General features: G+C 40.8%; 1 protein-coding gene across 1 annotated transcript in view; it reads right to left on the minus strand.

The window, feature by feature from the left end:
- PTPRG (protein tyrosine phosphatase receptor type G) overlaps nt 1-12,578 on the minus strand; it is a 409,944-nt gene that overhangs the window by 307,674 nt on the left and 89,692 nt on the right. Inside the window, 1 exon segment of the mRNA XM_086619000.1 lies at nt 7,046-7,150. Coding sequence (XP_086475126.1) covers nt 7,046-7,150 — 105 coding nt within the window.

Here is a 12,578-nt window from a genome sequence, read left to right on the forward strand (position 1 = left end):
TTGAAAACTTATTTCTTCATTCTTATAACAAAAATAAAAGATGTATTTTCTATTTGTTACTTCACAACACAGAATAGCGAAAGAAAGATTAGAGCATTCTCCTTGACATCCTCCTAGTAAGCGCACATTTTGATACAGATTCTGCGGACAAGTACGTGTCTAATACATGTCTGTACAGTGCCTAGCTCATGGACATGAAGACTCATGACCCAGTACCATCAGAATACAAACAATCAAAATATACAGATGGTATTTCCTGTTTATTGGAGAAAACACACAGCAGTATACCACTTGCTTTAGCTGTGCACATTAAAAATCAGGGTTTATGTTTAGACAGTAACAGCAAACTCTCAAGCTATGGTTTTCCATGTTTCTCTTATAAAAGCGTGTAGCATTAATTTCTGTAACAAGTGTTTCTCTAATAAGATCGCACATGGAAACGAATGCACCACAGCTGGTTTCAGCAGGGTTCAGTGAAGACTACCATTCATCTGATGAACACAGATAAAATATTCAAAGCTCAGTTTACTGATCAGATCAGGTACTAATGGAAATATTTTTCCTATTTCTCTCAGCTTAGGTCCTCTTTAAAAAGTCAGTTTAAAAGAGTGAGGAAGGGAGAGAGCCAGATCCTGCTCATTTTGACCATGCTGCATCTAATGGAGATGAGTACTCCTACAGTGGAATGATAGCCGCGCATGCGGTATGCCAGAATTTTGGTCAATATCAAGATTTATTATTCTGAGGGACAGAGAGTGAAATACTGACCATGGCAAATAGACCATTAGTTACCTCTCAGTTCAATAAGTCTTGATGCTTTCCTTACTATGTGCTGATTATTTCCTGTCCAATTCACATTAGCAGCTTATTTAATGAGAACAATCTAAGCAAAGAGAGAGAAATTCACACATTTACAAAGGACAAAACCAAGTTACATTTCATCACAGTTAACACCATTTGCTATTCTTTCAGGAAATAACCTTTACTGATCTTTCCTGTTTTAATGCCAGCAATTGCTTTTGAGAAGAACACTCAATTCTTACATTCACCAGCGTTTATATTTTAAATAATAGCATCTTAAAGGACAGCAATAACTGCCTAAGTGTTGCAGGACAAAGCATTCGCACACTGATAGTGGCCACTAGCATGACAGCACGGCCACAGTACCATTCTTAATGGACACTGTTCCCCACTCACAGGGTCATCCCTACTCTTGTGAAGCCTATTTTTCTTCTATTAACATCTACTAATGTTCATGGTAGTTGCACAGGATCTTGGAGAGAAAGGATCCAACACTTTAGAAAGAAAAAACATCAGTAAGGACATGCATAAAGAACAGAAGCATAAGTAGTACTAATAATTTCACACAGAAAATGAGAGATCAAAGGTACAAAGAGGAAGGAGATGCCTTGAATAAACCATAAGATTAAAGAGAAAAAGCAACTGTGTGCATTTTTTACATAGGGTTCTCTCTACAAAACTACAGTTAAATAAACAAGTAAAAAGAACACACATTCATCCTTCGCTAGGGTCTGGTTTTTCATTCTCTGAGAAGCCCAAATGGTTTTGATTACTTAGAGAGTATTCCTTGAATGAGTCAGCTTGCAATGCTGAGGCTGATCAGCAGAACAGCCATCAAGAGCACAGAGTACACCAGCCCCACCAATGCCAGCACCACGGCTCAACTGGGAAACTCCAGTGACAAAAGCACCATCGCCTACAACATGCTGCCCCAGGACAGTGCAGCCTCCCATTCCATACCCATTGATCACACTTGTTAACACTGGCAATAATCAGACATCACTTCTTATATCTGAAGACTCCACGACGAGTTTCCAGATTTGAGTAATGAGCAATATTTCCCCATAGCCACCTCTCGTTTTCCACAATCTCACGCAATGATTGTCACACTGATTTTACATAACGGTTTTTCAGAAAAACAGATATGAGTAGATATAGGCCCTTTAGAGCTACTCTCGCTTAAGATAGAAGCATCTGTGTCAGCACGTCATACTGTGATCTCCTCCTAAAGTCCTGACCCTCTCACTACCCATTTTTGGGGCTACTGCAAGGCAAAATGGGGTCTGCTCAGGTCACCAGCAAAGTGTTCTCAGCACTGACAGATGTAACACTTGACACTGAGAGGCATCTTTAAACGTCTGGAATATTATGCTCTGTGAAGTAGAATACATTACACAAGGGAGGGCCAGTCAGAAAGCCCTGGATCTGGTAGACGTTTCAATTGCATATTTCTGTAGGATTTCTTTTCAAGTTTTGTTTTGTTGTTGGTTGTTTTGTTTTGTTTTTAAAACAGCTTATGTATTTACAAAAATGTTTCCACACTGATGACAAGGCACCTGAACTGCTCTCTGTCACTGTTACGGGTATTAGAAACATACTGAGTTCTGTGGCAATTGTAAGGATGTGCTAAAAATTATTTCAAACTTGTCCATTCAGTGGTTAGTCTAACAGCAAATATTATTGTGAAAAGACTGCACTGAAGCACATTCAGAATCCACACCTACTTCTTGCTTTGACTGTGCTGCACCTATTCCACATTCCTGTTACACTGCAAATAACGTGGCCAGTCACAATTTAGGAAGTCTTTGGCAAACCATAAGACACGATTCACGGAATAAATACTTTGCCAAAACATACATGAATACAGACGTGCAGAGAAATCCCCCTAAGAAATGTAGTATGAGCTTCCTCAAAAATCCTAAAAAGAACATCTAGGAGATCTCAGTCTCTGTTCGGTCTTGCAGTTCCTATTTAAAGATGAGTTAGTCTTCCGTTTTCAGTGTTTGCTCACTTCTGAATTTGGTTTAAAGAGCTGCTAGCATAGACTTAACGAAGTTTCTTCTGAAAGGCTGATTGTGTTTCCTTCTGTCTTTTTGACAGAACCCATTTAAAATGGGCCTTCTTCATTTAATTATCCAGTCTTTATTTTTGCGAGTTTTATTTCTGAACTGGAATAAATGTTATCGTCAGAATTGTGTCTGTAGACAACAGGCTTATTTTATAACGCTTAAAAATCCTTTCCATTACAATCAGACGGTAAAACGAGAGCCCTGCGGTACAAGCTCCGCGGCTCTGCCCAGGGCACATGCAGTATGAGCACAGGGCACTGAGGTTCGCAGGGACATTGAGATGCGCAGGTGTTACAGACTCCAGGGCTGTCTGACTCCTGACCAGTAACTGAAGTTTATCCTCTCTTAACTCTTGTGCCTGAGAGGAGCGCTATTACCAGGCAGTACACGGTAATGCCATAGGTAGCTCACAAAACCAGGAAAATTCCTGATCTCCAGAGTTTAAGCCAGCTCCTGGACCATTCCCCCTCCACAAGAGCATGGAGCAGCAGAAGGGTTTCCTACAGGCTACAGAGGAATTACTCAAAAAGCACAGTGGAGGACAGACACATCCTGTGGAAGATAAAGACTTGAGGGCTCTCTGCAATACGGCTGTGCCCTTTTTCCACCCCCAGGCAGGAAAACCACGACTCTGGCTGCTTTCAGAACTCTCCACCCTCACCTCAGGATTTATTACGGAAAACTTAAGCCCCAAAATACAAAAGCTTGGCAAACAGGCAGGCACAGCCATAAACGTAAAGAAGCCTCTGCTGCTATACATCAGTACAGCTCAACTGACATTAACATAGAGCCAAAGTTCAGCCTTTGTGGGCCTAGCAGAGACACGGGCACACTGGTCAATATTGGGGTTCAACAGATAGCTGTCCACTGATGGCTGGTAGAAGCTGTCCTGGTCCTATTTACTCCAGTTGGCAAATTCTCTTAGAAGAATCTTCAGATTCACCAGCAGAGAGCCTAGCGTGCCTTTCTTCCCCATCTGTAAGTGCTGGGGCTGGGCCAGCAGATGTTGTACAACTAACCGGAGGGGAGCTGGCCTAACCATCTGAGGATAGGGAAGGGAAGCAGCCTACCAGATAATGTCTGCTGAAGAGCCTGGAAACCATCGACACAGGCTAATTGCTTACTGCAGAGTCAAGCTTCCACTCTCTGTAGGCTCATTCGATGTAAACTTCCTAGTCATGTCCAAAACCCTACCCGCAGGACAAACGTTGTTAGTACATAAACTGCTTAGCTAAGCCCTGCTCAGGGTTCCTGGGAAATGAGGAGGCAAGGAGAAAGAAACAGATAACATGATCATCCTCCTCACTGTGCCCAGCTAGAAACAAACATCTGTCTGGCATCTGGGCTCTGCCACCCACCATTTACTCCCATCTTCTACCTAAACACAGAAGCTAGGCACTTTCATTACTTTTGTCCTCTCAGTGAGCAAATACGGACAAAAGACATCAGATGAGAGAGGCTGAACTGGCTGACAATCCCACGTAGAGCTGGAAGGAACCAAGTGAGGGGAGGAAAGAGAAAAACTCCTACATATAAAAAGCCATGACAAAGCAGCAGCCTGTAGAAACATACAATTTCTAACAGAGCACAGGCTCCTTTCCCCACCTGATGGCTCATCTTAATCTCCTCCCTTTCTCAGGGAGATGCTGGCAATACTGACTCTCCTGCAGGATACAGCACCATCCCTGGAAAATTCCTTTAGAAATAACTGCATCTTTCCCAAGTCTCTACTTGCCTTTGCCTTTTCCCTCTGAGACACAACCCAAATTGTTGCTTGCACCTCGGCGTTCACACTTAGCACATGGCCCTGTCCCTTCCACTCGCAGGCACTCTACGTGGGGCTCAGCAGGGCAGAGATGCTCCTCCTTGCAGGCAGAGACTAAAACATGGCTTGGGAGGACACCAAATCTCCATCCGCTTCCAGGATGGGCTTGCTCAGACGCAGCATACACACACAACCCACACAGCCAGGGCACGCAGTACCTACACTGTTTGCTCACACCTGTATTTCGTGTCACAAAACCTTTGGTGAAGACCCAGGTTCTGCAGCTGGAATACTTGGTACTAAACCACGTTCCCCTGGACTGGTATTTCAAGTCACTCTGTTCAAACAGTACCCTGACAAAACGGTGTTATATCCTCTTCTGGTTTTCTGACAAGTGCTGGTAAATATATCATTTCCACCTTTTCCATCTCCTATTTACTCCTTTTACCAGCAACAGTGACAAAAAGGTTCTAATTAGATAGCACTAATCAGGTAGAATGGCATGTGACTGACAGCTGAAAAGTCACTATCTGTTCTCTGAAAAACAGATTGGTTATTTTCCTCATAGAAGCGGGAGATTCATCAATAGACAAAAGGATACAAAACCCCAAAATGTAAGGTATAATTACACATCAGGACTATACATTTTATTTTGACATAAACCTAAAAGGATTCGTGGGTGGTAAAAGCTTTTTTGGAGGGGTGAACAAGCGATACTACTGGAAGATTAACACCATCATAAAAATAGAATTAGGAAAACTGTCTATGCATAAACTGCTGTGTGGTGGGTTTGTGGATTTTTTCGTTGCTCTGCTTGTTTGTTTTGGGGTTGGGGTGTTTGTTTTAAGAGAGGGGGTTCCTCCCCACTCCCCTTTTTTAAAAAAAAAACAAGAACTGGTTAAAAAAATAAATAACTAGAACTCAAGCAAAGAGTTTTGACACATATGACAACAGAATAATTGCACTACTGTTTTACATTTTTAAAAACATTTTCATTTAACTACCTACAATGAATATTCCAAATATATTTTTCAGTAACAGAAACAAAATAAACCTGCCAAGTGGCACTTGTAATATTTTATACAAGACAGCAGATAGGAACAGGCCATTCATTCCAACACAATTTTTTCCTCTATTCGCTTATTTCTACTCTTTATGAGTTTAGAGGCTTAAAATCTAAAAAAGTTATACTAAGCTGCAATAATGGAAGTGCACCTTGTGGCAATAATTGTCCATCTGATCTTGTCAAAGTTGAACAAAAAGCAGTCATTTGTCCTACCTTACTAAAACGTTTAGATTTATTTTACTTGCGTGACCTCATTTGCAAATGAGATAGCTCATATTTTGAGATCTAATAGAGAAAACTTGTGACATCCAGTATTTTCTGTACTAATGGAAAAAACCTCTAAGCTTGCCTATAATCATTAATTTCCAAAGAAGTTTATGGTATGTATAAAACAGAGGAGTTGGCAGTCAAAAATTAACATTTGCCTGTTTATCTGGTATCAGTGTTCAGACTTCTTAGAAAGTAATATTCTTGCTTCAGCTAAAACTAGGCCTGCACAACATTCCTCTTGGACAAGCACCAAATGTTTGAAATCCATCTCAGATCTTCCAAAAAAGGACACACAAGTTCAATATGATGCTTGAAATCTTCATAAAAACTTTCTAGATACTAGGCATTTTTCCATAGAGTCAACATAGATATTAACATGATTTCAAATTGTTGGGTTTTTTAAGAACTTCAAATACAGACCTGGAATTTTCTAGACCTGAATGAAATGTCAAACCATACATCAAAAACATCATTCTGAAGCACACCTTGATTTGTGGCATTTCAAAATGGTGCAGACACATCAGGTTTTCCACAAGACTTATAAGAGCAGTGGGACACACAATAAAACACCCTCCCAATATCCCACCTTGTCAGCATCACACATCTCGGTGTGATGCTGCACTGACAGGTCTCACTGTTGTCATTACACACTACCACAAAAATACATGCGCACAAAGAAATAATTGTAAAATTTCTACTTTTTTTTTTATCTGGATGTATGTATGGATGCTTACAATCTTCCTAGAATGCTCGACAGGGTAAGCAAATGGTGATATTGGGAAAGTACTGACTGGATAGGGAAAATAAAGTTTGTGGGAGTATGCCTTTTTAAGGATGTATTAGGAAACTAAAAGACAGAAGGAGCAGAATAATAAGGGAAACGCTGCAGGTAAATGGCAGGAATGCGAGAAAGGAGAGGGTGTGTGTAGAGGGAGTTTGCAAGGAAGTCAGCAGAAGAAAATACACCGTAAAACTAATTTAAACTATTTCTGTGCGTAGTAGTAACAAAAAGCAAGTAAACAACTTGATGTTGGAGATATTTCATGTTTTAGTCCTCCGAAGAAGCCACCTCACCTGAGTACGCCCAGTAAGGATCCCCCGAAGCCTTTCGCCTCCGTATCTGCACAGAACTACCATGTCTGTTTTCATGCAGAGAGCCAACATAACCTTCGGTCAGAGCTGGGAAGAGAAGAAGCAGGAATCGTTAGGCAAGTGGCATTTACTCCCTGGAGTTTACACTGTGAAGCTTAAGTCTTTGCTGAGCAGAGACTACAAATTTGGCATTACTTAAAAAAAACACAATAATTTAACAGGCATGTTCCTCACCTATGAAAACCCACCATCCAAGGATGATTCACAGAAGCCACGACTCACTGATGCCATTATTCTGCTCTGGCACATGCCTGCATAACTCCAGTAATTTCCATAAGGAAATTCTGATATACACAAGCAAACAAGTATGAGCCAAGACATACAACCAAACCTTCTCTGTCCAGTCCCAAAAGATAGCTTACTTTGCTAATGACTACCAAATACTAATTGTCATTCAACACAAAAATTACCAAGATCCTTAAAAGAATACAGATGCAAGTGTGTGGAATATGCTGGTACAGCGTTATCCTGGTTATCACAACTGCACCTGTGTCCAACCACATCTGAAAATCCCACGTAGAACAGTTTCGCTCGGGACTGAATGAATCTCCTCCATGTGCAGCCTGAAGACCTGAGCCCACAGCACGCTGGGTAACAGCCTCGACACGGGCAGGGCTGGAGTAACGTCGCCTCATGATGCACCAAGCCAGGCAGACATGTAGCACTGCCTTCCAGCCAGAGGAAAGGTGCTCATGTCAGACAAAAACGCCCAACGTGCAATACCAATGCCTTATCACATGAAAGGGAGACACAAATAACGAAGAAAACTTTGTAAAACTTAGCAAACTAGAAGGAATTAAATTCATCAACCAAACCAGAAAAGAATGCATCCTACATTGCATCCCAGGATTTTTCTTTTATGCCTCAAAACAATATTATTATTTTTTTCCCTTATAAAGGAATGCATAGCTTCCAGGAGGATGTGGGTTGCTCAGAGTTTTTATGTGCAAATTTTGCTTATTGTTTCTATGCATCTGACTGAATCAAACTGGAGGTGTGTGAATTCACAAATGTCCATAAAAAGTTTGTAATAAATTCAACTACCTTTCTCAGAGCACCACAGCCGAAAACTTTTGTACTATAATAAACCCACACAAACAAAAAAACCCTTAGATCCGCAGAAGCAGAATGTGAAGAAAAAGTATGCACCAACTGGCTCTATGGAAATTTAAGTCCAACTGATCCCAAACCACTTATTTGATCAGTAAGAAACTAGCTGAATAATTCAAATTAAAACTTTAGAAAACCATGTTAAGCACTGCTATCTGTATGCGGTCAACAAGCATGGTATTCTCTCCTATTCCCAGGCCAATTACAGCTGGGCTGAAACAAAGCTTGTAACAGGACTTTATTGAACATCAAGCACCAGTAACTCACAATTTGGCTTCCTTTCATTTAGAAAAGCTCTGGGTGACACTCTCTTTGTCCCACAGGAGCAGAGAGCATGCTGCATCCGAGGGCTATCCATGTATGCTAAACAGTTCTACAAACAATCTTCACTCTCCACCCTGGAACACGGAATTCTGCAGATTTTGGAATCCTGAAGTGGTAGGAAAAGTCATGAAATCTCAGGAAAGGCAGTACAGGTTTGCCCCTGCCAAATTTTCTCTTGTGTGAGCAAAGTTACTAATTGTGCCATTTATTATAAGCCTCTGATTTGAATGAGTTTTCCAGATTTCTTGGCAACTTTCTAAATGCTAATTCACTCCAGGCAGCGAACTAGAAACACTGGAACACATCATGCTACTAGGATTCGTAGGTAACATTAACACATACCTTACTTTCATATTCTGATTTACCCTAGTATGTGTACCTGGTTAGGAGGCAACAGGCACTCATTTCAACAAGAAAGAACAGGTAAGGGATGTGGAGACCCAAATCCTCTTGGAAAAAAACAAAACCAAAAACAAACAAAAACTGAGCAAAGGTCAGAGAATCCCAAGGAAGAGAACATAGAAATAACCTAGGTGGATGGCTGGAAAGGCTTTCAGAAAAAAGTCAACCCAATCATTCACTAAAAAAAAAAAAAAAAGAAGGAAAGAAAAAAAAGAACATAGATTTCTTCCAAGCATCCTCTACATAGAGGAGACAAATAGCTGTGGGGTTTTTGTTGCCCAGAAAAATTGATTCCTGCAGGGAGAAGGAAGATGTCACTCTTCCTCCTCCAAGGAATAAGGTACTCCTGGATGTATCAGCTCAGAAAGCCCTTCCCTGTGCCCTACCATCAGAAGAAGGAAACTATGGCTAAATAATCTGTATTTGTTGAAGGTACAAAGGCTCTGAGTCAGTGCCAAACATCTGAAGTTGTAAAACCCTTTGTACTCCTAGCTTGAACCATCAAAAAGCCACACGGCAACCATGGTATGGCTATGAATCATACCATCGATTTTCAGTATCCTCTGTGCAGAAATTTAAATTATGCAAATCCAAGCCTTTATGAATGCTTAACTTTAATGTGAAATTGAACATTTGCTTCAGTCAGCATCTTATTTATCATTAAAAACCTGACATTCTTGTGAAAATATGCAGTTTTAGTTTTCTGCATAGACACTTCATAGATTTGAACATGTATCTATACTTATAAATGGTGAAGAGCCATGATGTAGACAAATATATTTCCACCAAAAAGGTTGTTACAAACCAAGAGAGGAGCTCAAGTACTTGTCAAGAGAACGGGGGAAGGAACTTGCTGGTTATATCGCTAAGTATCTTCCGCAGAACTGAAAAAGAAACCAATTGGAACATCCTGTTCTAAATAAAATCCTGCACCACTATTAGGCAGCCCAACATTAATGCCAACAGTCCCCTTACAAACATGCAATAATTCAGTAGTCCTTACAATTTAGAGAAGATATATATTTACTGGATAGCTGCAGAAACTTTGGAAATAGGATGACAGGTAAAGATCTCTGGCCATGCTGTGAACTAGAAAGGTAATGGTCTGTCTCCACCAAAAACCATAACACCACCTTCTTCCCTAAGCTGGCGCAGTGTCCCTGCCTGTTCACAGTACAGCCATGCATTTCTGCACGGGGCCACACAAACACTCCCAAGAAAACACTGTGGGAACAAATAGCTATTGTTGGCAATATCTTATACTGGTAAAGTCATCAGGAAACCAGACTCAATCTCATGGCGCTTTTGTTCTGTGGTGTCAACTGGGGTCAATGGACTCTCTCATACTGAAGAGGTGCAAGGTACAGAACAGAGCATACAGTGCCTTTTCAGATAAAAGTTTGGATGAGCCAAAGCATCCAAGTCAAGTTATTTCAAAAAAAGAAAGTGCTTCATAGATCAAAACCGTCTTATGTTTCAGGCAGAATCATTACTTTTTCCAGATCTTTGGAGGGGCTGGGAATGTACCTTCTGACTAAAACAACTTGACTCCACCAATGAAAAACCTAACAGGCATCTCTGTGTTGCTGAATCTGCTTCTTTCACTGAAAATACACACGGCTAAAATATTTTGTTCAGCTCCAGCCATTACAGTACATTACGCACCAATTCCACAGTTTCAGAAGCTATGCAAATAAGTGACTCAAACTCAAATCGCATATTCCAGTGTTTCTAACATCTGAACAAGTTTGGGATAAAATCTTTAAGAAAGTTAAGTTATATTAGCACCAATCGCTATAGGTTTCCACAATTCTTTTTCAGCTGGGAGACAGTTAACAGCTCAAGAACAGAGAGCAGCCAACTGGTTTCCTGCTCCACTCCTGCATAACTGGATGCTGGAGAAAAGCCAGCTATTACATGGGCTGGTCCAGAACAGAGCAAACACGGGGAGGCTCCTCTCTTCTGGGAACCCTGGAAAAGTTGGGGAAGTGGCAACTGGGACAATAGGAGGGGCAGGAAGGCTCAAAATGTAGCAGCAGGGTAAAATATAGGTACTCACACACAGCAGGAGGCAGGGAGGAAGAGAAGGGACAGCAGAAACCCTTGCCCTCCAAGGTTTCATTTGATACATCATGCCAGTGCTGATGGCACAGGAGTAATGAATACCATAATATATGGTCTGAGACTTACAGATACACGATTAAAAGAGAAGAGGACCAATCTTACAGTCAGATACACAAGCGTGAAATTAAATCCTGAGCAACTCCTCTGGCTGCTGGTGCAGTATTGGTGTCTCTGAAGCGTAACACCGGCAGTCACCGGAGTTGTGCTGTGCCTATCAGAACGACTTCTGCAAGGAACAGAGGATCCTTCAAAGCTAACATGGAGAAATCTCTTACACACAATTTCATATAATTTTAATCGGTACTGAACGCTACATGATTTTAGATGATGTGCTAAATGAATCAACCCGTGCCGCATATCTGCAGACAGCAAAAGCAATGCAGGGATATGCCTTAGCATTCTGATCAGCTTTCCATTCACTCTGTCTCAATGTATTAACTTTCCAATAAAAATTATTTGGTAAGTGCCCTCAAAGGTACCATAAGGTAATTCCTGCCTGAATACCTTACTGGTATTCATAGTTCACATGAAAACACAAAATTTTATCCCCAATCTACCTTAAATATAAAGCTATTACACTATTCGGAGAGATTATACCCTCGGCATTAGTGTTTAAAAGGTATCAAGCCATCAGCTATGTAAGAAAAATCCTTTAAGGTCGATACTTTATGTCTGAATGATGAAATCATTAGTTATGATGGTAGATTAACTAGATTGTGTGCCAAACTGATTCTTTTAAGCCTTCTTTGAAGACAAGGGTTGCACACAAATTTATTTTCAGCTGTCCTGATTAAAATGGTACAAAGTCAAAAGGTACACGCATTACCCAGCTCACAACCATTCTGTGACTTGCCACTGTGGACCATGCTAGCAGTTGGATCAGTTTTAGTCCTAGTCCCTAACGTGGACACACTTAACTGATGTAATTCAATCTGGTGCTACTGCTGGAAAACAAGCCAGTCTTTGGAGTCAAGAGACTTGACTATTGGAATCTGGAGTAGCATTAGGCTATGAAAACTCTTAAAGCAGGGGAGTTAAAAATAAAATCTGGTTCCTGTATTGCAAAAAGCACTAAATCATAAGGAATGCTAGCAATTAGCTCTGTGGTAGATCAATGTCTGTAGAAAGGAAACTTTTCAAAACCAAGAAAAAAAGTTTTCTTGAAGACCGCACAACACTGCATTGTAAAAGGGGGAGTGGGCACACAAACATAACCTGAAGGGCTTTTGTATCATCTCTTAAATGGAATTTAAGAGATCGGTGAGCCAAGACACTTTGCCACCTGCAAATCTAAAGCTTCACGCAAGACTCACTGAAAAAAGCAGCATCTTTATCTAGATGCATTCACTGCATTTTTAATTGGACTCTGCTGAAGAGAAGCAGGTACGCTGAAGACACTGCCATGCTACGCACTGTAACACATGCTCTGCTGAAAAGAGTAAGTTTCCAGGCAATTTCTTAAAATAAATGTTGTCAAATGGGCGAGAAGGGAAAA

Source organism: Tauraco erythrolophus, chromosome 12 (genome assembly GCF_009769465.1).
Source record: "Tauraco erythrolophus isolate bTauEry1 chromosome 12, bTauEry1.pri, whole genome shotgun sequence".
NCBI lineage: Eukaryota > Metazoa > Chordata > Aves > Musophagiformes > Musophagidae > Tauraco > Tauraco erythrolophus.